At 36.5% G+C, this 26753-nt stretch overlaps 1 protein-coding gene across 2 annotated transcripts in view; it reads right to left on the reverse strand.

Moving 5' to 3' along the window:
• Positions 1-26753, reverse strand: part of LRRC28 (leucine rich repeat containing 28) — a 143764-nt gene that overhangs the window by 9878 nt on the left and 107133 nt on the right. The window contains exons 7-9 of one of the 2 annotated variants that reach the window (XM_008578520.1): positions 20556-20658; positions 5180-5355; positions 3446-3605 (exon numbers count right to left, since the gene is read on the reverse strand). In XM_008578520.1, coding sequence (XP_008576742.1) covers positions 3446-3605; positions 5180-5355; positions 20556-20658 — 439 coding nt within the window. The remainder of the gene's footprint in view (positions 1-3445; positions 3606-5179; positions 5356-20555; positions 20659-26753) is intronic. The other variant, XM_008578526.1, reaches the window with a different exon arrangement.

Consider the following 26753-nt stretch of genomic DNA (forward strand, 5'->3'; position numbering starts at 1 on the left):
CCCCCCCCCCCCCCCCCCCCCCCCCCCCCCCCCCCCCCCCCCCCCCCCCTCTCTCTTTCTCTCTCTGCCATATAATGACATAGTGAGAAGTTGGCTGTCTGCAAGCCAGGAACACAGCACTCACCAGAACCTAACAATGCTGGGACCCTGATTTCAGACTTCCATCCTCCAGAACTGTGAGAAAATACTTTCTGTTGTTTAAGCCATTCAGTCTATAGTATTTTGTTACGACAGCCTGAGCTGACTAATACGGAGACCTTATTTGGAAGAGAACACACGTAATAGTTATGATAAGTTCATCAGGGTGGACCCTAATCCAATATGACTGATGTCCTCATAAAAAAGGGAAATTTGGACATAGAGACAAACATGCATAGCGGAAAGATGATGTAAAGAGATGCAGGGTGAAGATGGCCATTTACAAGCCAAGGGGAAAGGCCTGGAACAGATCCTTCCCTCACAGCCTCAGAAGGAACCAAACTTGCTCATTCCTTGATCTTGGACTTCTAGTCTCCAGAACTGTGAGACAACACATTTCCATTGTTTAAGCCAACTAGTGTGTGGTACTTTGTTGTGGCAGCCCTAGCAAACTAATATAATGCTCCTGAAAAACTTTGGGTAGCCTGATTTACTAATTGGGAAATATAGAAATTGTGAGTTCCATATATGCCTGGGAAAGGTCAGACATGTTATTTTAATAATAAATAATCCTGTGAGTTTAAGTTTTCCATTTTAATAAATAATCAGGAAGTTTTGGGAATGAAAATTTGCTATGCCTGTAGGATCAAAACTCATGAATTTACTAGTCATTCTTTCTGCTATATATATTTGAAGGTTTGGGTATTTACTGTTTCTGCAAAATACTGTAATTTCTTTTTACTTCATTCTATATTAAATTTAGGTTGAAACTAACACTTCCAGGGAACTTGGTATTTTAGAAGAATATTCAATATGTTCCCTTTTAAAATAATGCCAGATGTCCACATTAATTTAGATATTGGCTGATACAACGTATTATTTTATGAGAAGCAATGCAAACTGAACTGAATATATTCAAAAACTTTAAAATAATATTATCAAGACCTTTTAGAGTATACAATATTAAAAAGTATTGATTTTACTTTCAGCAACAAGCTACTGTAGATTCAAGTATTTGGTTTTCAGTTACGAAAGAAAGTACTTTAAGGACTGTGATAGACACTGAAGTCAATGCTTTTAATACAATCTCCATGGTAACATGGGAAGGAGCACAGTCTGGTGGACCAAATGAAAGCCGCAAACTCAAAATTCAGACCCTCACATTAACCGACCACAGAAAGCCACGTTTCTATCTTGGCGTTTCCTCTCTGCTATAAACACAGGCACTCTGGCTTTGTTCAACAAAAGGGCATTGCCTGAGTCCTATGAACTTGATATACTAAATTAGTTGATTTTACTAAATTAATACTATTATCGTTATGTTCTTAAAGATTATTCACATTAAACTTCTATGTTGTAGCAGGGAAATAAGTAGCAGTAAATTAAAAATGCAAGTACTGAATAAGTTCCCCAAATTTCATATAACAATAACACAAAAATGACCTCATTTGAAGGATCTACCATATTTTCATAAATGAATTACCATGATAAAAAGGTTTATTTTTTAAAAATAGGCATTTAGAATCTGATTGGCTACTAACTGAGCATCCTGACCATATTGTTTTGCTTACAATTTCATATTTTCAATAAGGAAATGTCTTCTATAGGAAACTGTACAATAACAATGCATAGGGATTTTAACTGCTGTTTAATGAATTAGTTAAGATTTTCCTATGATGATATCTTGCTAATCTGTAGACCATTTGCACACAACAATAAGAAATTATGAAGTCTCTGAGCTAGAAAAATAGATAATAGTAGTTAAAATTTACTTAGTATTTATTACATGTCAGGCACCATCCTGGGCTCTTCCACAGATGATCTCATTTAATCCTCTCAATGACCTTATTTAGTAGACGTTATCATTATCCCCATTTTATTGATGAAAAGACTAAGCTCAGAGATGTTCAGTAATTTGCCCTAGGTCTCCCAGCGGAAGAATGAAATTCAAGGCTTTAGTACTTGACCACTATGTGCTACTGCTTCTCAAAGATGTCTGTTTCATTTGTTAATTTTATTCATGTAAATAACACACTGGGAACCTGAGTTCATTTTACTCTAATTTAAATGCAATTCCACCAGATTTGGTTATCTGAGCACCTAAGATTAGAGGTAGCAAATTAGAAAGGTTTGGAGCAGGGCTTCTCTAAGCAGGAAACATTAAAAATAAAGTTGAAACAGGAACAGACAGTACAACAATATGGGATTACTCATAGCAAGAAAAAGACATACACAGTTTTGAGAGGGAGTGGGTGGAGATATGGAAAAGATATCTGCCATTTGTGGAACACCTGTTATGAGCCAGGTGTTTGCCTTTGTCATCTGCTAATCCTCACTATGGTCCTGCCATGTAGGCTGTTCTGTTCCCATCTCAAGGCTCACAGAAGTTCAGCAGCGTACCCAAGCTCTCACAGCACAAGAGCCAGGCTTATTGGGTGCCAGGTCCATGCTCTGAACACTGCACCACACTGCCTATCTTGAATGGATTAAGAAATGAAGGAAGGAAACAAAATCTTGGAAAGGTTTCTATAAAAATGATTATAATAGAAACACTTTGTGGCATTGAAGAGGGGTAACAAGCCTCAGTTATCTGGAAAATTTACTTGTCCCCCCACATTTGATGGAGAAGACATTATAGCACTTTAACTTTAAAAAATTCAAACATAAAAAATCCTAAATTTAGAAAATCCACAAGTTAAGATTGTACAAATGGAGGATTTTTCATTTGATGTCCTGTCTTTAATAGTCTGGTTTTTTTTTTTTTTTTTGAACTACCACTATTGGGGTTTTACTTAGTGAACATTCTTAGCAAATTCAAGGCATTGTGCCAAAAAAAAAATGAAGAGGAGCATGAGAATGCCGTTTGGAAGGGTTAGAAATTCAGAACAGAAACACACACACACACACACACAGAATTCAGTCCACACTTTCAGTCAGCAACACCAGTTAAATAGAAGGGCTGGGCTCGTCCCATTAGCCAGCAATTTTTTTTCTTGCATCCCTTATTGCCTAAAGACTATTGTGAATAGGGGAATAGCAGGAAAACATTCCCACAAAGAATGAGCTACTCTAAATAACACATACAATCAAACTACTCTGTATATGAGTAAAAAATTAACTGGTAAAGGCAAGTCCAGTTTTCTTGTGATGTTGAAAATGTGTATTCATTTCATTTGGCTGTATCTCAGGAAGCATATTATGCCCCTTTAGAGCTGCTGACTTAACAATGCTTTTGTGCATGGCTTCCTCCTCCCCACATCGCACCCCTCCCAGGTTTAAACCCTGGTGCCCACTTAGGCATGATTACCCTTGGTGCAGCCCTGCCATTGGCGTCTCTCTCAAGGGAAAGAGCTTGGGGTAGACAATCGTAAACATGGGCTCACTACATCGGTGGCAGTGCCCCAGGGGGCAGTGCAGCAGCTCCAGGAGACTTCTGGGTAGTGAGATTGGAGACAGAAAGTTCAAATCTGGAACACAAAAGAAAATCATGCACATGAGTAAAAAATCAGATTTCCTTAAACTATTTCTCTTTGTTACCAAGTAAGTTCAGTTAGTTAAAAGTACTTCATGTTGAATATTCTGTTATCTGATAGGCACTGAATAAAAATCTAACATTACCGGGAAATAAAAATGTTTTTTACATTTTTGATACTAAAAGAAAACATAACTCTTTTAAAAGCAACCAGAAGCTGTCCTGAGGTAGAGGCAAGGAAAGAATAGGATCAAATATTCTTTAAGAACAAAGATCAAAAAGGCATCAATTTACCCAGAGAGGGTTGTATAAGCTTTTATGAGTTGGAGAATTTAAAAAGACTGGGACTAAAGACTAACACTGACTTCTATTAAGTTCTCCCTAAATCTGATGGGCATTTAGTATCAATCAAGCATCAATCAAGGCTAAATCATATTTATTGAAGAAAGTAAAAAGCAGGAAATCAAAGAGAATGAAAAAATAATGAAACCAAGATTTTCCCTGCCTGACTCCCATGAGCTGTCATTAATAAAAATACGGAGTTTCATTCCCAGCTTAGTATGAGCTACACAAAAGAGAGGTTTAAAGCAAAACATCCCAGTGGCTGAGGCAATCTTCAGCACATATTCGCCCTGAGTTTCTACTGAGGACAAACATACAGTAGAGAGAGAAATGGTCATAATGAAATGAAATCTAAAAATTATCAACCCATTTTGGGGAATGAAATGCAAATTATCTTCTTACCTTTTATATTTGTCCAGACTCATCAATAACCACTTAGAAAAATGTAATTTAGTCATAGGTAAATAACTACAATTTTCTGTTTAGTTTTAAAAAACAACTTAACTTTATAGTAGATATTCCTGGAAGGTTAATATTAGATGTTTTGTATAAACTTTTTTTTTTTAGCAAAGACAAAACATTTAGCAGCTTTAAAAACACTCAAAATGTGCTTTTCTTATTAATATTGCCTCATGCTTTCTTAAAGCATTTCAGGTGCACATCCCACAATACCTATGAAATCTATGCACTGCCAAATCCTTTCCAAAATCAGTCGGCATGCTGTGATAGTACTGCCAATGTCTCCTGGTATTTCTTCTCCTGTAGGTGTACACATTTCTCAGATGTGAGGAAGCAACGAGGTAAAAACCTGCTGTGTGGAAAGAGGTACCCAACTTTGCTTTCAGGATAAGTTCTTTCTAAATTTTCCCTACTGTCAGCCTTTCAACTTTGACCAGATACACATTCCCAAAACACCAATTTCCTTCATTCAAACCACTTAGTTTCTTTTAACCATATTAATAAATGCTTCTGGGATTGGTGTTGATAAAACATTAGAACTTTTTCTTATAAGAAAAGTCTATTCCACAACAATGTGAATTACTTAATGCCACTGAACTGTACACTTAAAGATTGTTGAAATGGTAAATTTTGTGTTATGTGTGTTTTACCACAATAGAAACTTTTTTTAGAAGATTAAAGCCAAAACCGGCAGCCTAAAACACAGTTTTTATGTTCACCAAGAGATTAAAAAAAAAAAAAGGAAAGGAAAAGAGAAGTCCCAGGTACCTTTCAGAAAACTGTGGTAGGTGTGATACAGACTTCTCATGGCCAGTTCTTGCAGGGGCAAGACGTGATCATTCTCTGTCCCTATGGCCTTCACCTCGGCTGGGAGGAAAACAGTTAGCTGCCCTGATGAAAAGGAAAGCAGCTTTACCTCGGAAACTTGAATAGGAGCACCACAGCTGCAAAAAGACACAGGTTCACAGTGGTATTAACAAAAGGAAAAGAATATGGGTGCCAATAAAGTGTGTTAATCAAAATATACATTTGAAAATTTACAACACTGCTGAATTGCCAGAATTCTTTTCAAAGTGAACAGATGTGATCCTGGGTTCCTTAATAAAACCTGTCTTACACATCTAAACTCATCAGTTGGAACACAGCTAAAGTATTGCTGAGACAATACTCACCTCGAGGAAGGACAAGCTTTAGAGGAACTTTTGAGGATCCACACAATTTGCTGTGTAAGCTCTACTGCTCATTTTATTACCCTCTCCAAGTTTATGTTTATTGAAACTTCCAAAATTTAAAAAAAAAGAGTACTTTGTTGAGTTATAGTATCTTGTTTAACAGAGTTTTTGTGTAGAAAAACTTAAACCCACAAAGCAAACAGATTTTTTTTTTTTTTTTCCGTGACCGGGACCGGCTACGGGATCGCAACCCTCGGTGTTGCTCCCGCACCTCGCTCAGCCAGCGAGCGGCCGGTCTGTATGTGGGATCCGAACCCTCGGTGGGAGCACCGCCGTGCTCCCAAGTGGCGCACTGTAGCAGTGCGCCACCGGGCCGGCCCGCAAACAGATTTTAATGGCAGAAGATAACTTTATTGGATCTTTCCATAAACTTGTGGGAAAAATATTCTTAGCATACTGAATAAGCCAAGTCACGCCACGCAGCCAGAAGGCAGAGATGCCCTTCCTCCTTTAACTGTGGGGTTACCAAAACTCAGGAGTCCGATCTCATTCTACCTGCTGTCTGAGAACTTTTGGTTACTTAAAAGCCTCAATAGTTTTCTCCTCTAAATAGGAAACAGGTGCCAACAAACGTTGGCTCTCCAAACACAACATGAGATGATATTTCTAACCTCAACCAGAAAAAGGCAATGAAGCATATGACCCAGGACTGGAAAGCAGGAGACTTTGCCTCATTTATTCATTAGAAGTTCTTTCATTTGTTCATTCTGTCCCTTCATCAGAAAGCATTTCCAGAGCATCCACTATACACCAATCAATCATGATATTTAGGTTAAAAAAACCAAGATGACCCCTTTCCCTCGGGAGAACAATGTAGAGGCAGAGAAAGAGTGGCTGACACTGTCCAGAAATTAGGAAAGATTTCGCAGAGTAGTCAATATCTCACAGCACTCAACCAATTCACCAGGAATAAATGCAGGGATATACGTACTAGTATTTCAGGCAGAGGGAACATGTGCAGCAGTTGGACAACTGAAGAATATGGGTATGTTTATGGTTTCAGGGGGAATGGAAAAAGGAACACAGGATATGAAAGGGTGGGAGGAGGAAGCCAGGGATATTAGCTGAAGTTAGATGGTTTTAATTCATGGGAAAATTGTTAGATGGTTTTCACAAAAACCATCATGAGGTACACTGTGGTGGACAGGGAAGAGACCGGTAGCAAAGAGGTAAAGGAAACTACAGTCATACAAAGAAATAGGAATGGGGACACTGTTAGGTTCTGAAAGTGTGAGCTTGAGATAAATAGAAGAGGTATGGAATAGCCACTGCAGGGAAGAGCCTGTGGCTTTCTCTGCAAGTTCCTAAAGCAAATAATTTGTACTTTCAGACAATTGATAATTTGGAGGATTTGATCTGTTTTAAATAGAAATGTTATGGGGCTGGACAAATTCCACTTCATGACTTCTTTTTCACATAGAGCTATTTTTATCAATTTGGTCACAAGAGTTCTGGTTTTTAGCCAGGAGTATGCTTTTAAATAGGTTATTTTGAAATAGTCTAATATTGTAAATTTAAATTACAAAAATAATGCATGATCATTGAAATAAGCCAATCAACATAGAAAATGAAGAGAAAGTGAACAATTTTCCCTAACTTTTCCTCTTCAAACCCTTTTTCCACCTTCCCCAAAGTAACCTCTATTACCAGTTTGGTATTTATCATTCCACTCTTTCCTCTATGCTTAGACAAAAAATAGAGAGAGATAGATCCTCTCCTCCCCCCTTTTTTTTTTTTTTTTAATCAGATGGGATCAACAATTCTGTAATATGCTTTTATTCATGTAATCAATCAGGACAATCAGGATAGCTACATAATACTCTTTTTAATAGCTACATAATACTCCATAGTATGAATGAACCATAACTTACTAACCTATTCACTATGTTCAGCCCATTTTTTTTCAAAGTTTTCCTCCTACTACACAAATGCCATCACAATAAATTTTACATACAATAATAGAAAACCTGTACATAGGAATGTAAGATAAAATTCTCAAACTGGGATGGCTGGCCCTGAAGGCTGAAAATTTTAAATGCCTGAGAACTCTCCAAAAAGGCTGTATGAGAGAATTCATTTCCCCACCTCATCATCAGAACTAGATGTTATCAATCATTTTAGCCTTTTGCCAAGGCTAATTAAAATAGTCTGGTTAATTAAAATAGTCTTCTTGGTTACTAATGAATTTTATCACCTTCTGATATGTTTACTGGCCATTTATATTTCCTCTTCTGTGAAGTGTCTACTCACATCCTTTGCCTAATTTTCTATTGAATTAAAAAATCAATTTGTAGGAACTTCCATATTGACAGTCACAATCCTTTGTCATATGCACTAAAATATTTATTTTCGAAATATTTTTGTATTCTAACTTTGCATATGGTACCTTCTGTCATTCAGCAGTCATTTTTTTCTGATGTGAAATCTATCCAGTTATTTCCTTCATGGCATTTAGATTTTCTGATTTTCTTAAGAAGGTTGCCCTAATTTGAAGACTGCATATATTATCCTACAGTTTCTTCTAGTATGTTTATTGTATTATTTTTACATGTATATATTTATTTTATCTTTTTTGTGTGTGTGTGTGTGTATGATATGAAACAGGACTCAACTTTTTTCTTCCAAATAGACAAATAGTATTGGTAGCATTATTAACTAAAACTATCATTTACCTCTGAATTGAAATGCTCTCTTTACCATATTAAGCTCTCATATACCCTTGCATTAGTTTCTGAAGTCTTTGATCTGTTCCAGTGATGTACTTGTTTAACCCTATGCCAATTCTACATTGTCTTGATTATAATAACTTTATAGAAGATTCTATTATCTGATAAGTCTGCCCTAACTGTCCTGGTTCAATTTTTTTCTTGCAATTCTCAGTTCTTTATTATTCCATTTAAACTTTATAATCATTTTATCTAGATTTTCCAAAAACCTTCTTGGGATTTAGATTAGAGTTAACACTGATTTATATGCGAATTTGGGTAAGACAGGTAATTTGATGTTAATAAAAACTTCACAATTTTCTTCATATAGATTCTGCATCTTTCTTATGAAACTTATTACAGGATATTTAAATCTGTGATGCTAATATGAGTGGGATTTTTTCTCTTATTTTGATTTCTAATTAATTATTGAAGGCATAAAGAAAAGCTGGTGACCTTTGTAAGTTTATCTTATATTTAGCCACCTTCCTAAATTCTTTTTATGTATCTGAAAGTTTTTTTTGTTTTGTTTGTTTTTGTAGAATATCTTGGATTTTCTAAGTATTTAAGCACATCACCAGTAAATAAAGATCTTCTTGGTTCTTTTTTCCAGTATTTATAATATTTATTTCATTTTTTTCATCTTATTGCATTATAAAGAACTTCTATAATAATGCTGTATAAAGGTGGTGACAGTGAATAAATAAATAAAACTCTTATTCCAGTTTTAGTGGCAAAAGTTTATGTCATCATTTAATATAAAGATTGCCCTTCTTTTTGATAAATAATTTTATAAAATATATTTTATTTAAAATCATTATTAAAAGTGGCTATAGAATTCAAACAAATGTTTGTGTTAATATACCAATATAATCATGTTTACTTTTCTTTGAAATGTTGAGGTAATAAATTATATTTATAGATTTTTTAAATAAACCTTAAATATTTAAAATATTGTTATTTAAAAATAATAGTCATATAGAAAAGTGCACAAATCACAACTGTACACCTCAGTGAATTTTCATAAGGTGAACAAGATTAGTGAATCTAACCACCTCAGGTCAAGACAAAGAACCTGAGAAGGCCACCTTGGATCCTACTATTAACCATAACCAAAACCAAAGGGAACCACTACTCCAAATTCTAACACTACCGTCTGGTTTGATTTTTCTGAACAGTTTGAAGTATTCTGTGTCTGGTTCCTTTGACAACATTATATTTCTGGAATTTATCCATATTGCTGCCTGTACTGTAGTTTATTCATTTTCATTGCTGTTTTCAGCATGGAGCTATTATGAATCATGCCCCCATAAGATTTTTTATGTATATCATTTGGTACATTTAAGCATACAATTCTGCTAGGAATATACATAAGATTGGAATTGGATTTATTACAATGAGGATGGACAGATAATAAATACATAATACACAATAAAGTAGAGTGAGAGGTGACTGAGAACTGCACTACTTTAGACAGCATAATCAAAGAAAGGTATTCTGAGGAAGTGACATTTGAGCAAAGTCCTGATTGAGGAGAAGAGGCGATGCAGGCAAGAATAACTTAGTCATGGCTTCACAGGCACCGTAAGTTGAGGAAAAAGAACTAAGAGTTCATTGAATCCAAAGCAGCTAGAGTTCATAGGACCGAGAACCTCAGAGGAGAGAGATGCACATAGAGAGAACTCTGGGGATCTGCAGAAGGTCTTCCTGGAGTATCCAGCTGAGGACTGTGTAGGAACTACTTGAGGCTAGAGAAAGAACCACCTGAAAGGATTAGCGGGAATAATGCTCAGAGCCCATATAGGGTTGAAAATTGTGCCTGTTCTTACCAGTCAGATTTACATGGGGCAATGAGTAAAGTAACAGAAGGGTCTTATCTCGGTAGTCCTCCCTAATTAGCACTAGACTGAGCACCTTTCCATTCCCACCTAAAAAAATCCTAAAATCCAGACCCAAAAAGATCAAACTGTTTCCAGTTAACTTAATCTGAAAATTCAATGAAATCAACAAAAAAACAAAAACAAAAAACCCACTAGAACTAATAACTGAGTTTACCAAGTTTGACAAATACAAGATCAATATACAAAATCATTTTTACTTTTATATGGTAGCAACAATCGATTGGAAATTTTAAAAAATTTCTTAAAATCATTTACAATAGTATCAAAAGTATAAAACAGGAATAAATCTGACAAAAGATGTCTAGGACATATATTCTAAAAACTACAAAATATTGCTGAGAGATGAAGACATTTACTATGATCATGGCTTAGAAGACTTGATATTATTAAGAGTTAATTATCCCCAAATTGATCTATAAATTCAACAATCAAAATAGCACAAAATTTTTTGTATAAATTGAAATATGATGTTAAAATCCATATGAAAATCCAAAACAACCAGAATAGCCAAAACAACTTTAAAAAAATTAATTTGGAGGACCAACATCACCTGATTTAAAGACTTACTGTAAAAGTTCAGTAATTAAAACCGAGTGGTATTGATGTCAAAATAGACAAACAGATCAATGGCACAGCTAGAGTATCCAGAAACAGACTCACACATACTCGTATATAGACAGCTAATTTTTGACAAAGGTACAAGGAAATACCGTAGAGATATAATACCATTTGTGGGCAGTATTTTCCACAAATGGTGTTGGAACAGGTGGATATCCATATGCAAAAAAAGGAGTTTCAATCATACCTTGTACCAAACAAAAAATTAACTCAAAATGGATTATAGTCCTAAATGTAAACCTAAACCCATACAACTTCTAGAAGAAAACATAGGAGAAAACCTTTGTGACCTTGGGTTATACCAAAAGCATGATCCATCAAGGAACAAACTGATAAACTGTTCTTGATCAAAATCAAAAACATCTGCTCTTTGAAAGGCCCTGTTAAGAAAATAAAAAGACAAGCCATGCACTGGGAGAAAATATTTGCAAAGCATATATATGATAAAGGACATATATCTAGATTCCATTAAAGAAGGTTTCAACACTCAATAATAAGAACACACACAACCCAATTAAAAAAATGAGCAAAAGATTTAAACAGACACTATGCCAAAGAAGATATGTAGATGGCAAATAAGACATGAAAAGATGCTCATCCCCTAGTCACTGGGAAAATGCAATATAAAACCATAATGAAATACCACTACACAGCAATTAGAATGGATAAAATGTGAAAGACTGATCATTCCAAGTGTTGACAAAGGTACATGAGAACTGAAAATCTTATATTGCCAGTGGGAATGGAAAATTGTAGTTATTTTCAGAAAGTTTGGCAATTTCTTTAAAAAATTAAACTCATATCTACTGTATACTCCAGCCATTCCACCCTTATCCTATTTCCTTATCGTATTTCATCCAAGAAAATGAAAGTCCAGCTCCACTAAAAGACTGTTCATAGCAGTTTTATTGGCAATAAAGCCAAAAACTAGCACCAACAGAAATGCCTATTAACAAGTGAATGGAGACAATCTATGGTATATCCATACAATAGAACACTACCTAGCAATAAAAAGAAATGAACTATTGATATGTGCTGCACAATGGATAAATACCCAAGTCATTAGCTGAATGATAGAAGCCAGATCAAAAACGAGTATATACTGTTTGATTTCACTCACGTAAAACTCTAGAAAATGAAAATTAATCTACAGTGACAGAACACAGATGAGTGGTTGCCTGGAAATGGGATGAGGCGCAGAAGGGAAGGATTACCAAAGAGCACAAGGAAACTCTGGGGGTGATGGCTGTGTTTATCATCTTAATTGTAGTGATAGTTGTGGAGGTATATACATATGTCAAAACTTACCAAATTTTATACTTTACATATGAGGGGGTCTTCAAAAAGCTCATGGAAAGATTCCTATTATCTCTCAATACTATTTTTCCACAACTTTTTGGAGGGTCTCATATGTACAATTATACATCAGCAAAGTTCTTTCTGAAAAATACTAGAAAAAGCAAAGCAAATAGAAAAAGTAGGATACTGAAAAAGGTAAGTGCTGAAACTGATGGAAAAAAAAACAGAGTAGAAAGATAAATAAAATAAAAAATTGGTTCTGTGAAATAAAAATACATACCTGGCATGTCCTGATTAAAGATATAAAATAGAAATTTAAAATATATAACATTAGGACAAAAAAGGACTAATACAACAGTTATGGAAGAGATTAAACAGTTATGAAAGAGATTCCACTTCTTGTGATGGCAAACCAGGTAATAATAGTAACCAACTGAGGACAATATAAAAAGCTGGATGAAATACCTGCTTTACTGCCTCAGAGAGCATTCTGGAAAAATTATGGAGCCAAGATCCAAGAAAGCAGAAACCCAAGGGATATTGAGTAGTATCTGGGGATGCTTCTTTTCTAAGATGTTTGGCAGTTACTGAAAAGACTGTTTAGAAGCTGAGAAGCTTTTGACAGCTTAATGGAGCTTGAGAGACAATATTGGTGTCCAGAGCCCATCAAGGAAGGTTGAAGAAAGATTCCCCCCACAAAGGAGGATTTATCCCCATTCGAGTAAGTAGGAATTGAAAGTAGTGGCCATCTGAAGGACTAAAGCCTAAGTTTGAATCATCTCAATTTGCAAAATTGGTTTAGTAATTGCCAGCAACTGCAAACTAACCTAGCAAACAGCCAGAAGGTTATTGTATCCGTCAAGATCCAGCCAGGAGACAGAAACCACATCAGTAATTTGAACAGGAAAAGTTGTAAGTGTAAACCAGTAAAAAAGGCTAAAAGGATATTGAAATAACAGCAGCAGAAAGCAGCTACTCCCTCTAGAATGTAAGGAATATGAAAAAGGAAGTTACTTAGAAACTTGAAAACTCCTGGGGAGCTCTTTGGGGTCAGTAGTCTTATGCCTGGGAGATTTATTACAGAGCTGAGCATTTCAAATATCTGCATGTGGTTACCCAACAGGATGGGCACATTTAAGGTAACAGTTATTTAGGAGAATGACAGTCATCTCTCAAATGGAATTTTGGCAAATGTTTTATTTTTGTGTCTGTGTCAGCTTAGCAATGCCAGCCACAGTGCTCAGATATTTGCTCAAACACCAGTCTAAATGTCACTGTGAAGGTTATTTTTTTAGATGCGATTAACACTTAAATCAGGAGACGTTGAGTAAAGCAGACTGCCCTGCAATCAGTTGAAGGCCTTAAGAGCAAATATTGAGGTCCTCCAAGGAAGGAAGAATTCTGTTTTCAGACTGCCTTTGGACTTAAGCTAAAACATCAGCTCTTCTCTGGGTCTCCAACCTGCTTGCCTGCCCTGCAGATTTTGGATTTGCCAGCCCCCACAGCCATGTGACTGAACCCTGACTAATACGCACGGTAAGATAATATTATCCAAACTTTACAGTCACATTGTAGTATGAGAACCCTGAGCAAAAATCATAAAACAATTAAAATGTAGTGTGAAAAATCAAGTAAGTCCTTCATGTATTTCTATTTCACATTGTTATTGCCTTTAAAAACTTCTGCTTCTTAACCAAATTGTGGATGAACTCTACCTGGACACTGCCCCAAAAATGTAACAGTATAGAATAACAAATAAAAATTTAGAAAATAGAAAGCCAGATTTTTCCTACTGCTTTCCTTGTCTCCGATAATTGAAAAGACAGGTGTGTGACTAAACAATTGAAGAGGTTCACATTAACAAGCAAGTGGATCCTCATTTTACATAAAGCCTAATTTCCCTTTAACAATTCTTTTAGCAGAATTCCTACTCTTCACCACTGGATATAAGAAGCTAATTAAATTAATTTTAGGATACATTTATTAAATGACTTCTGTGCTTAACCCTGGAGAATGTGCTGCAGCTATATAGAAATCAGGCTGCAAAGGAAGAATTCACACAAATTAGGAAGCTTTCCATGATCCATGGCCAACTTCTCTTGAGCTGCATCAGAGACTAAATATCCACCCTGTGTCTGCTCTCAGGGAGCTAGTAGAAGGGCTCAAATGTACATATAGTCATGGCTGTAGACAAAAGAGAAGAGGGAAGCGGTGTGCATAGTACAGTGGTTGAGTATGATGCAAATGATAAGATTACTGCCACCTCGCTTTGTGACCTCAGGCAATTTCCTTAATCTCTCTGAGCTTCAGTTTCTTCATTTCTAAAATGGGGATAATAACACAGGGATTGCTAGGATGATATTGTGCAATGATGAAGATAAATCAATGAGCACAGTGTCTGGTACACAGCAAACGTTAAGCAATGTTTACAGTCATGCTTTCTTTTTATTCTTATCTATTGTTACAAACTAAGATTAGAGTGATGATGTTCCAGGAAAAGGGAACAATAAGAGCAGGGATTCAACTCTGTGAACGCATAGGACATATGGAGTTACACAGTTCCCACTGGTCCTAGTGCTGGGTTCATGGAAGAGAATGGCAAGTGAGAGAGAAGGCTAGAAAGGTACCTGCCTTGAGAAGTGGATGTCATTCATCTAAAAAAGAAGTAATAATGAAGCAAATTATCAGTAAGGAGGGATGGAAGCCTCATGATATGCTTCAGTTCACAATGAAATGATTATTAATTGGCAATTATTAAGCCTTGGTATCTTTGATATATAACTCAATAATTATGATTTTAGATTAAAAGCCAAGGTGGTTACAAAAAAGATTTGTACGTTGAACCCTTAAGTGAATTATTAAAATGAGTTGAAATCCATTACAAATTTTAATGCCTTTGGCTTAGTAATATAATTTATAACAATTATTAGCAATTTCCTTTCAACTCAATGCTTTCATAGCTGCCATTCAACATCTAGCCCCAAAGAAGCTAAATGAATAGTAACACCATCTTGCCACTGAGACTCTGCCACATACAAGTATATGCTCCAAAACATGTATGTAATTCAGCAAATTAATTCTTATGTATTTTCACACACATCATTCCAACTAACAATGTGTTAAAAGTAAAGATTTAATTTAAACTCCCTTATCAAAAGCATCCAAAAACTATCTTTTATCTTTAAGAAAGTATACTATGTCATCCAAATGCCCATTATTGTGGGAACTTCTACAGATTTACCCTCCTCCTTTTCAGCAAAAAGTTTTTCTAGAGGAAAAGGAAAGGAGAGAAGTGGATTTGGAGAAGAAAAGAAACTATGACTCCCAGAAAGAATAAACATTAGCTTGGATAATTAGTATGACTGTCACCTTTGCAGAGGTATTTAAGACTAAGTTTTGTTTTACCTGAGAATGTGATTTTATAATTCTGAGTTGACTTTTTTCTTTAGCACTTTAAAAATGCTGTTCCATTGTTTTCTGGCCTTCAAAGTTTCTGATGAGAAGTTTAACAGTCTTTTGAATTATTCCTTTGTACATAATGTGTCACTTTTCTCTTGAAAATTTTTCTTTTCATCTTTGGATTTCAGCAGTTTTGCCTAGGCATGGTTTTCTTTGTATTTATACTGCTTAGGGTTCACTGAGCTTCCTGAAAATGTAAATTTGTGTTTTTCATCAAATTTCATATTTTTTGGACATTATTTCTTCAGACATTTTTGTTGTTGCCTACTCTCTCCCTATTCTCCTTCTAGGATGCCAATTATACATATATCAGGCTTTTTTGTATTGTCTGGAAGGTCCCTGATGCTTCATTCGTTTACATTTTCAATCTTTTTTCTATGTGCTCTTCAGATTGGATCATTTCTACTCTACCTCCAAGTTCACTGACTTTTCCTCTAGTATGCCCATTCTGCCATTAAGCCCATAAAGCAAAAATTTTATTTCAGACATTGTATTTTCAATTACAGAATTTTCATTTGATTCTTTTTTTATGGTTTCTACTTTTCTGGTCTTTTCATTCATTAGAAACCTATTTTTCTTGACTCACTGAGAATAGTTACAATAGTTGCTTTAAAATCCTTGTCTTTCAGTTCAACATTTTGGGTCATCTTACATTGATCTCTGCTGATTCCCTTTCTCTTGAGAATAGGTCACATTTTCCTGATTCTTCATATGTCACGGAATTTTGGAATGTATCTTGGACATTGTGCAAGTTATATTATGGAGACTCTGGATTCTGTTATATTCCTCTAATACTTAAAAGGAGTATTAATATTTTTGTTATAGTAAACAGTTAACTTCATGGGAGCCAAACTGCAAAGTCTGTCTCTTGAGTGACATCTCAAAACCACACTTTAGTACTTTCACCTGCTGCCATGCTGTTTAGGGTCAGCACTATAAAGGCATGGTTCAGGCACCCAGTATTGGTTGTCTGTGGTATACAGGCAGCCCCACACAAAAATGAACTATTTTTAGTTCATTAGTTTAATTCATAACTCAGAATGCATTTCTTATACAAATAAACTCTATTACCATAGGTGGTTATATTAACAACCATCAGAAGGTCATTTAACCAATTTGCACACAAATCCAGCTATAATTGTTTATTTACATAAAAGAAAGCAGAGAGTGGCTTGGTTTTCTTTTTTTCATATGATAAAACAACTGGAAAAATCACTTTGATAGTCTATCACTGTGATAGTCTCTCCACATGGGCTCGCAGTGGTTGTCCCTTTCCATCAGTCACTCCCCATGAAGTCTCCTCCTACCATAAATAGGTGTGATATATAATCAATAGAATATAACAAAATTAACCATATGTGGCTTTGAGACTAGGTCATAAAACACAGTTCCATGCTTTATAGTTCCATCACTTTCTCTCTTAGGTGTTTATTATTTGACTTACAGTTATTTTTGTATATTGAGATAAATGTCTAAATTGTCTTCATCTTTCCCACAATTCCTAGCATGGTGCCAAATTGCTAGTTAAAGCTCAATAATGATTTGACAAACAAACATATGATAAGAAGGAGCTAACTTTGTTCACATTTCCATGAATATCAAAGATAATTTTGTGAGACTTCAGAGATTTTTTGAAAGTGTGCAACCTTTGTTATTTGCTATTTTTATTCCTGTTTATAAGTTTTATACCCCATTCTCTCTATTCTCTCTCTGAGATGTGAATTATATACATATATGAGACTGGTCCCTAAAACTGTGTTCATTTTGCTCTGTTGTTGCTCTAATCCTCTCAGACTTAATCTAAAAAGGGTACTGCAATTGTTTCAGAGATAGTGCTGTAGAGCAGAAACTACTGTGTTCTTACATCCCAGGCACACATCTGGGCAGAAGCAACATATGATAGCAGTGGAGAGCTAAGTGGGCTGATCCTTCAGATCTCAGCTTAAATATCATCTCCCTAAAGAGAACTAGCACCAAGTTTGCTCAATTATTTACTGTTCATTTGGCTCCCTGGCTATTTTATAAGGTCCGTGAGGGCAGTTTCTGCATAGTTTTGCTCATTGCTGTATAGTCATTATCTAGACAGTGACTGAACAGAGTTGTTGCTCAATAAATGCTCATTCAATGAACAACTGAACCAAGGTTCTTGTTCAGAATCAGGAAGCACACTTTCTAGGCCTCAAATCCATTCATGCCTTTTATATTAGATTTTTCTCAGAATCTTGTTCTGCCCCTTCCCTTCCTTTTCTCTAGGCTAAGGCCACTCTGACTCGGAATGGGGGAGTCCCTTTTCACATATTCAACAGAATAAAGAGAGAGAAAAAAGGAGACCCTTAATTCTGTTGTCAAGGCTTCAGCAGTTACCATCTATTAGAATTCTGAATACGTTTTGCCATAGAAATATTGTGTAAGTAAGTATAATTTTTGAGGTGCAAAACAGTTTAAATGACCTTTTAATGAGCTGGCTTAGGAATATAATGACTGGAATTGTTCCTATAAAAAATGCATTCTGAGTTTTGATTTAAACGAACAGACTAAGAATGCCTTTTGGATCACAGTCCATTTGTAAGTGGGACTGCTTATACCCCCAATACTACTAATATTAGAAAACTGGTTGTTTGATGTATGTGGGTTAGCAGCAAGAAGATTCTGAACATAAAGTGGGCATTCAACATATACTTCCTGGTTCATTCATTCATTGGTCATTCTCATGACAAATAGCAAGTGAGCTATTAGCAGTTCATATCATATGGCAAAAATTCAGCTGGTAACTTACAGAGATGAAGCTAAGATATATGTCGATAACAGTTACATATTATAACATGCTCACTGTAAGGGCTTGGCATGGGCTGGGGATCAAGGGCTGGGGGCTGCTAGGAAGATAGTGTGGATGAGCAACAATGAGTGGAAGCCATGAACAAGCTTCTCCTAAATTGCATGATCAAAGTAATGCAATTATGGTCAAAGTCAAACACACATTTTTTTTTTTTTTTTTAAAAGATGACTGGTAAGGGGATCTCAACCCTTGGCTTGGTGTTGTCAGCACCACGCTCAGCCAGTGAGCAAACCGGCCATCCCATATATGGGATCCGAACCTGTGGCCTTGGTGTTATCAACACCGCACTCTACCGAGTGAGCCACAGGCCGGACCCAAACACACATTTTTTATCATATGTCTTCAGCTGATGAATTGGGTAATTTTTTGGACTCATGTTCAGGTAAACATAATTTGTTCTTCAAAAGAAAATCTGGTTGATAGTATCCTATTAATAATAATTTTCTTTATTTCTTTATTATTACTAACAAGAAACTTTAATTAAAAAAATGTAGACTATTAGCTAATGATACCTCTATTTTTCCCTACCATTTATTATCTCAAAGATTTGAAGCTCTCATAAAATTCACTACCACTGCTATCAGATACCAAGTCAAAGGTTAAAAAGTATATCTCTATGCAGCACAAATAGAACTTTCTGGCAGTTAATAATCTCCATATCTAAACATCAAAGTAGAAAGCTCTTTATCGTCAATAAAAACTATTCCTTAATCGTGGTAGAGACTTAGATCACATTTCAGTGCAGTCTCTAAAGGTTTTGGTGAGAGAAAAAGTGCCTTCAGCTTTGCAGCTTGCTTGTGTCATTCTATGTATCAAGGTGATTCGGGACATTTTACTCACCACTTGGAAGAATTAGGCTGTATTAAAGATCCTTTAAGAACTCCTTAGGATTAACGACTGTGTAGTATCATATTCATGACATAATCAGTTGTAGAAAAATCACTAGGCTGAAAAACTCTACCACACATTCTATTATCTCTGCTTCACAGAAGGTTCTGGAATACATCTCTCAGCTTGGATTTCATCAGCCTGTATAAGAGCTGAACTCATCTAGGGCTTTCCCGAGATAACAACTGTACAACTTTTCCTAAGGGAAGGCCACTACTCGTAGGACTGCCCTCTCTAGAGCAAATGCAGCTCACTGTCCATCCCTGGAGCCATGCCAACGGGGAATGGCTGTCCTCTGCATGTAAGCTTATTGTCATCCCTCTTCTTGACAAAACTACATAGAGTATGAGCCAGGTTATGCAGGATGTTGGGAATTAGAAGGGGAGAATCAAACACGGTGGATAGTTAGTTTCAAAGGTGTTCCTTTGGCTGCTTTAGTGGGGAAAATAAGGCCAGTCAAAAGTGGGTTCTGGTAGTCAAGTGGTCCTATCTTAACTCCAGACCGCTTTGGAAACACTTTAAGGTGGTTCTGTCCCAGTGTTATGGAAGCAGCAGCTGAAACCATCTTTCTAGAAGCCTGACAGAGAAGCAGATTATTGCTGCTCTGAAAACAAAAGCCTGTCACTTCCCATTAACTGAAATATCCACTTTGGTTGCTAGAATCACAATTTGTATTGAAGAACTATTTCAAATGGTGAGTTCTAAACATTTCCAATTAGTAAAATCCTAGATACTAGGGCCGTTACTGTAGTAAAGTTGTCATTGCAATGGAGTTCAAAGAAACCGTTTAAATTAATGCTGGTTCCTCCACTCCCTGTGACTGGAACCACTGAATTTATAATAATACATGTGGCAATGTATACATATATCAAATCATCACATTGTACACATTAAATATATATAATTTTATATGTTATTTACTCCTCAGTAAAGCTGGGGAAAAAATAAAGTTGTTTACTTCCATAGCAAAACAAAAAAGGTACATGTGGATTCATTTTTCTTCTGACTGAAAGACAATAAACAACTTACTGACTGAACACATTGCTTATGAACTAAACCCAACATGCAATACTCTACATTGCTTACCCAACATTCATCACTCTTAAGGATATTTGGCTTAGTATATTAAGGTCAAAGACAAAACTGAGCATAATTATCAAAAGTAGTCCATCTCTTTTTGAGTCCAAAATGTGAAGTCCGCCTTACCCACTGCACCCGATGACTTTATTGTACAGGTAAGATGGCAAGCCTTTCAGGTGAATGTTGTTATCCACATACACATATTGGAGTTCTCGAGATCGCCCTAAATCTGGATTAGAAAGAAAAGTGCTATCATTCCTGTAAATAGGCACCATTATAATGTGAAATATAAAATTTAATACATAATATTAGAAATACTCAAAAATGTCTATCCTGGAAGAAACAATGTTGTAGGTTTAACTCTGAGTGTGAAATTATGTCGGCTGCAATATTAGATTCTGCATCAGAAAACATGAGTGTAGAAAAATTACTTAACTAATCTAGACCTTGATTTCTTAAACTGTAAAATGAGATAAGTAGGACTAGAAAAATCATTAAATTTCCTTCCCACATAAAAATTCTATGATGTTTTACAGACTATTTCAACTTAAGTTTGCTGTGGATCATTTATTTTCATTTTTCCCCACAGAAACTTTAGACAAAATCCTGAAACTTCTCCTAGGCTCATCTGTGTATTTTCTTGTAAAGTCCAGCTTTAGCAAAGAACCCTGCTAAGTGAGTTTAGCAAGAACCCCACACCCTCAATATCTGATCAGATTCTTCATCCTTCACCATTCCCTAGGTGATGTTTGATCACCCTGGCCTGTCTGCTGTAAGGTCAGTTTGGCCAGAATATCTCCTTACTCCTGATGTTTCCTCTTAGAGATCTATCCACTGACCCCCACCCTGCTCCTTGACTATAAATTTCCACTTGCCTATGCTGTGGTCAGAGTTGGCTCAATCTCTTTCCCCCACTGCAAGACCCCATTGCAGTGGTCCCTGTACTTACAGTGATGGTTCTGAATAAAGTCAGTCTTTTCCTTGATATAGGAAAATCCTTGGCAGAAAGATGGAAGGTGGGTGAGGGAGGGCTAGGGATCAGCCTCTGGCTGTGCTGGGGTCTAAGGAGCCAGGCAGATGTGGGAATGGACAGAACTGCCCCTTGGCCACAGGGTGAGAAAGAAGTGAAGCAGAACCCAAATCCTAGTCCTCAGTGAGGTGAGAAGTGGAGTAAACAAGCCCTGTGGGGCAGTGAGCAGGGGCTAGAATGGGTATGTACCTGGAATGGAAGAATGAGAAAGGGGACCCGAAAAGAAGGGTCTACAACAGGAACAGGAACACAAGAGGCAGAACTCAGATTATTTCCCATTATAGAAATAGCAGGGCAACGGGGGCAGCAAAGACTGGAAGAGGATTCAGTGAGGAAATAAGGCTCAGCTCGGAGTACCGAGGGCGATCTCCAGCCAGTACAGCAGCAGGGACACTTCCAAGTGTGCAGCCATCCCTTCCTTCCCAGGAGCCCAGGAATGTTCCACTAGTCTTCTTTCTTCTCCTAGCACTCACTGAGTAGGTCTATTTGTCTTTATAGTCATAGAGTCACACAACAGAGCTTCAGGAGCCATGCTAGCCCTCTCCTCCCTAAAGTGAGAACATCATCTTTGAAAGGTTTCCTAGGGTTCTGCTTGTGGAAACAGGAAATAGGTCTGAGGAGATCTTTCTTCAGTTTAGGAAAGACAAAGGCTCAGATAGGTGAATTAGGAAGTTCTAAGATTCATTTACATTTCAAAAGATAACCCATTTACCCATTAAGGACCTTTTAGGCAGTGTGCTAGGCCTTGGGGATATAGATATGAATACTGCATTAATAGATGTGAACACAGACATGAAAAATGATAACTGTAATACAATATGATCACTGCTATTAGAGAGGCCTGTGTGAAGTCTTATGGCTCACAGATGGGTTCTGGACAATTTGATACAGAATTAACTGAAATTCTTCTGTAAGGAAGAGTTGTCCCTTCTCTCTCATTTATTTGTTTAATTTTTATGTTAGTCTGGATTCATGAATATTTATTTTTTGTAAGGGGTAAAAACCCAATTCCATTATAATTTATTTGTGTTGGTCAAAATATTTCAGTTTTGGGGGCCGGCCCGGTGGCGCACTGCTGCAGTGCGCCGCTTGGGAGCGCTGAGGCGCTCCCGCCAAGGGTTCGGATCCCACATACAGACCGGTTCCCGCTCACGGGCTGAGCGAGGGGTGGGGGCAACACCGAGGGTTGCAATCCCGTTGCCGGTCCGGTACGGGCGCAACACTGAGGGTTGCGATCAGTTGCCGGACACGAAAAAAAAGACAAAAAAAGGAAAAAAAAAAAAAAATTTCAGTTTTGGTAATTAGAAGCAATTGTGCAATTTTGAGTTGGTGCTTATGTTCTTTCAACAAGTCTTCATCCTTTTTTGAGCACTTCCGGACATTCTGGCACCAGGAGATATTTCAGGCTCAGAAATAAATTTAACTAAGGAGATGAAAGATTTGTATACTGAAAACTACAGAACACTGATGAAAGAAACTAAAGAAGACACAAATATTCAGTGTTCATGGGTGGGAAGAGTTAATATTGTTAAAATGTCCATACTACATACTATAATACACAGGTTTAATGCAATCTCTATCAAAATTCTGATAGCATTCTTCACAGAAATAGAAAAAGCAATCTTAGAATTCATGAGGAACCACAAATAAAACCAAGTAGCCAAAGCAATACTGAGAAAGAAAAACAAAGTTGGAGGCATCATACTTCCTGACTTAAAATTATATTACAAAGCAATAGTAATCAAAACAGCATTACGCTGGCATAAAAACAGACACATAGACCAATGGAACAGAATAGAGAGCCTGGAAATAAATCCAAACATATACAGTCAACTAATTTTTCACAAGTGCATCAAGAGAACACAATGGGGAGTGGATAGTCTCTTCAATACACAGTGCTGGGAAAACTGGATTTCCACATCCAAAAGATGAAATTGGACTCTTATCTTACACCATATACAAAAATTAACTCAAAATGGATAAAAGACCTGAAACCATAAAACTCCTAGAAGAGAACATAGGAGGAAAGCTCCTTGACACTGGCCTTGGCAATGATTTTTTGGATATCATGCCAAAGGCTCAGACTCCAAAAACAAAAATAAATAAATGGGACTACATCAAACTAAAAGCTTCTGCACAGCAAAGAAAAACAGTCAACAAAATGAAAAAGGCAGCCTATGGAGTGAGAAAAAATAATTGAATACCACATATCTGATAAGGAGTTAATATCCAAAATCTATAAAGAACTCTTACAACTCAATAAAAGAAAAACAAATAACCCAATTTTAAAATGGGCAAAGCACCTAAGCAAACATTTCTCCAAAGAAGATATAAAAATAGCCAACAGATGTATGAAAAAGGTGCTCAACGCTATTAATGATAAGGAAAATTCAAATTAAAACCACTATGACATATTACCACACACCTGTAAGGATAGCAATTATCAAAATGAAATTGGTAATGGTTTTAATGAAAATATTTTTGGTGAGTTTGCTTCTATTAAAGACAGAAAAGTAAACTTATAATAAGTTCTACCTTTGGTATAAATAAAATATTTAAACTTAGAATGATGTAAAGTTTCAATATGCCTACTTTCAATTTTTGATATTTTTCAAGTACTTTAATGCTCTAAAAAAAAATTAATGTTCTAGAAAAAAAATCATGGGAGTGCAGTTTTCCTTTTGCCTAAGGCCCCAAATGTTTCAACATGGCACTGCCAGATCTTGTCTTCAATCAAAATTTTAATATTTTGTTTGCCACAGATTTCTCTGCATTAATTTGTATCTCTGAAAGTATTATATTAAAATATGATTTATATTAAGAAAATAATAAAAGAGAACACTAATACAGAAGAGGTGTGTCACTGAAAAATTAGCACACTGTGGGGGGTGGGAGATAAAAAGGCCAAGTGTCTATTCTTTTTTTTTTTTTTTTTTTTTCCTTTTTATCTTTTTTCGTGACCGGCAATGGATCGCAACCCTCAGTGTCGCGCCCATACCGGACCGGGACCAGCAACGGGATCGCAACCCTCAGCGTTGCGCCCGCACCTCGCTCAGCCAGTGAGCGGCCGGTCTGTATGTGGGATCCGAACCCTCGGCGGGAGCGCCGCCACGCTCCCAAGCGGCGCACTGCAGCAGTGCGCCACCGGGCAGGCCCACCAAGTGTCTATTCTTTCACCTACTATCCATGTGAGCAAAGCCTCAGTTTGTGTATATGTTAAATGGCCTAACAGTATGTGGTCCTTCAACCTTATCTGGTTGCAATGATTTCTGAATGTGAAAGAAATCTGTGAAATTTAAATCACTATATGTTTTTTAAGCACCAGGATATAGAATTACCAAAATCTTGTATACTTCTACTTTAGTAAACATATATAGACATACAAAACATAGATGGGAAAAATATAAACACCAGAATCCATTTGCCATGTAAAAGGCCTCAAAATTATACTAAGAATTCCTATTTTGAATTTCTTTGCTACTTCTCTGATATGCATATGAATGCTTTAATCACAAATAGAAATTTGCAGACTAAAGGCATATAGAAAACTTAGAAATACATTTTTAAAAAATGAAACTGCATTGATAAAATGCAAATGATCTCTGGTCTCAGGTTTTCCTTTCAAAGCCCCTATGGGGCTCAAGGAAAGATTCCTTACTGGGATTTCTGCAGTGGGAAAGAAGGGGTAGCATCCTAATGAAAAGAACAAGAGCACAGTCTGGGAGTCAGACAACCTGGGTCTGAATGCTCATTCTACTTACAAGGTGTGTGGCCTTAGTTTACTCATCTGTATAATGAAAAAAATAATGTCCCTTTAGTGAGAATTACTAACAAAGTTTATAAGCTATCAAGCAGAATTCTTGGCACACAGCCTTCTCCAATACATGGCAGTTACAGTGACATATTTGGAAGTGTGGCCTACAGTAGAAGGCCAAGTAAGAGAGAATTCTCTTTGGCATGCAGCAAATGGTACTAGCACTTTTCTATTCTTTAATTGCACAGTAAAGAGTCAGAGGTAACAGCCTCTAGAGTCAGTGATTTATCCCCTCAAGCCAAGGACACAAAATGGGACATGACAGAGGAAGCACCTCTCTCCTCTAATACATTGCAAAAGAGCCTGCACACATTAAATGAGGTGACACACAAAGATCATATTACAAAGTTAAATGAAAGTTGACACTTGCTACACACATAGTTTAGTCTTCTTTCCTGTCCTAGTTTTATAGGAAAAAAATGAAGAGTCAATGATTTAAAAGTACTACGTGGTTTGGATCTTATCTTAGGTTTTCAATATTCTACAGAATTTGGTTTGCACTTCCTCCTGACCACTTTGGTGAATGTAATAATTTTTTGTGTACATTCATAATGGTATGAACCATTTTGTGTTAAAGCTAAAGAAAACCAGTATCGACTGTGTTCAAATCTGTTACATTAGCCAGTATAATGCCATATCACCATGAGTATTTAATACAGGCACTTAAACCTTCCAAATAACACAATCTGATACATAGAGTGGCAAAAGGCAGCACTGAAATTACATGATGCAGTGGGCTTTACAGTCAGAACTGAGTCTGAATCCTGGCTCTCCTTACTAACTGCTTCCTGACAAGAGGAGAAACGAAACGCTCTGAGGCTCTTTCCTCTGCTATAAAATGGGGATAGTAATACCTATCTCATAGACATGTTATGGAGATTAAACAATGTACAAGGTACATTAAACAGTTCGCGGAAAAACAGAATTAGAAGATAATACAAATCTTTCCATGAACTGTTTGAAGTACCCTCGTATATAGTGCCAAGCTTGATTCCTTGCAAAATAAGTGGTGCTCAATATACCTCCCTCTTCTGAATATAAAGAGAAGATCACAAAACAGAGTGCAGAATTGAGAAGAGAACCAGGCAGCTCTGTTGTTTTAGCTGACACAGCACAGCCTGCTGGTGAGGCTGAGACACTTAACTCTGGGCAAGGTCACAGGCTGCAGGCGGTGCTGTGACAGCCTCAGGGGAACATGCTCTCAATCAGAGAGCAGTCTGCTGGCCAAAAACCCAAGCACAATGGAATAGCATTTTTAATCGTAATGAGGCTGAAATATGAGTATTTTCTGCATAAAAAAGCACTGAGATATTTCTTATATTCTTAAAACAGAAAATCTACACTCAATAATTAACTTTGGGAGAGATCATTCATCTGCTAGCTAATAAGGTAGTTTGTTTCCATCTATTCACATTATGCACTAATATCTTTCAATAAATATATTATGCAGTAAATTTTTTTAAAGTTCTTATGCAAAAAT

Source organism: Galeopterus variegatus, unplaced genomic scaffold (assembly GCF_000696425.1).
Source record: "Galeopterus variegatus unplaced genomic scaffold, G_variegatus-3.0.2 Scaffold75, whole genome shotgun sequence".
In the NCBI taxonomy this organism is placed as follows: domain Eukaryota; kingdom Metazoa; phylum Chordata; class Mammalia; order Dermoptera; family Cynocephalidae; genus Galeopterus; species Galeopterus variegatus.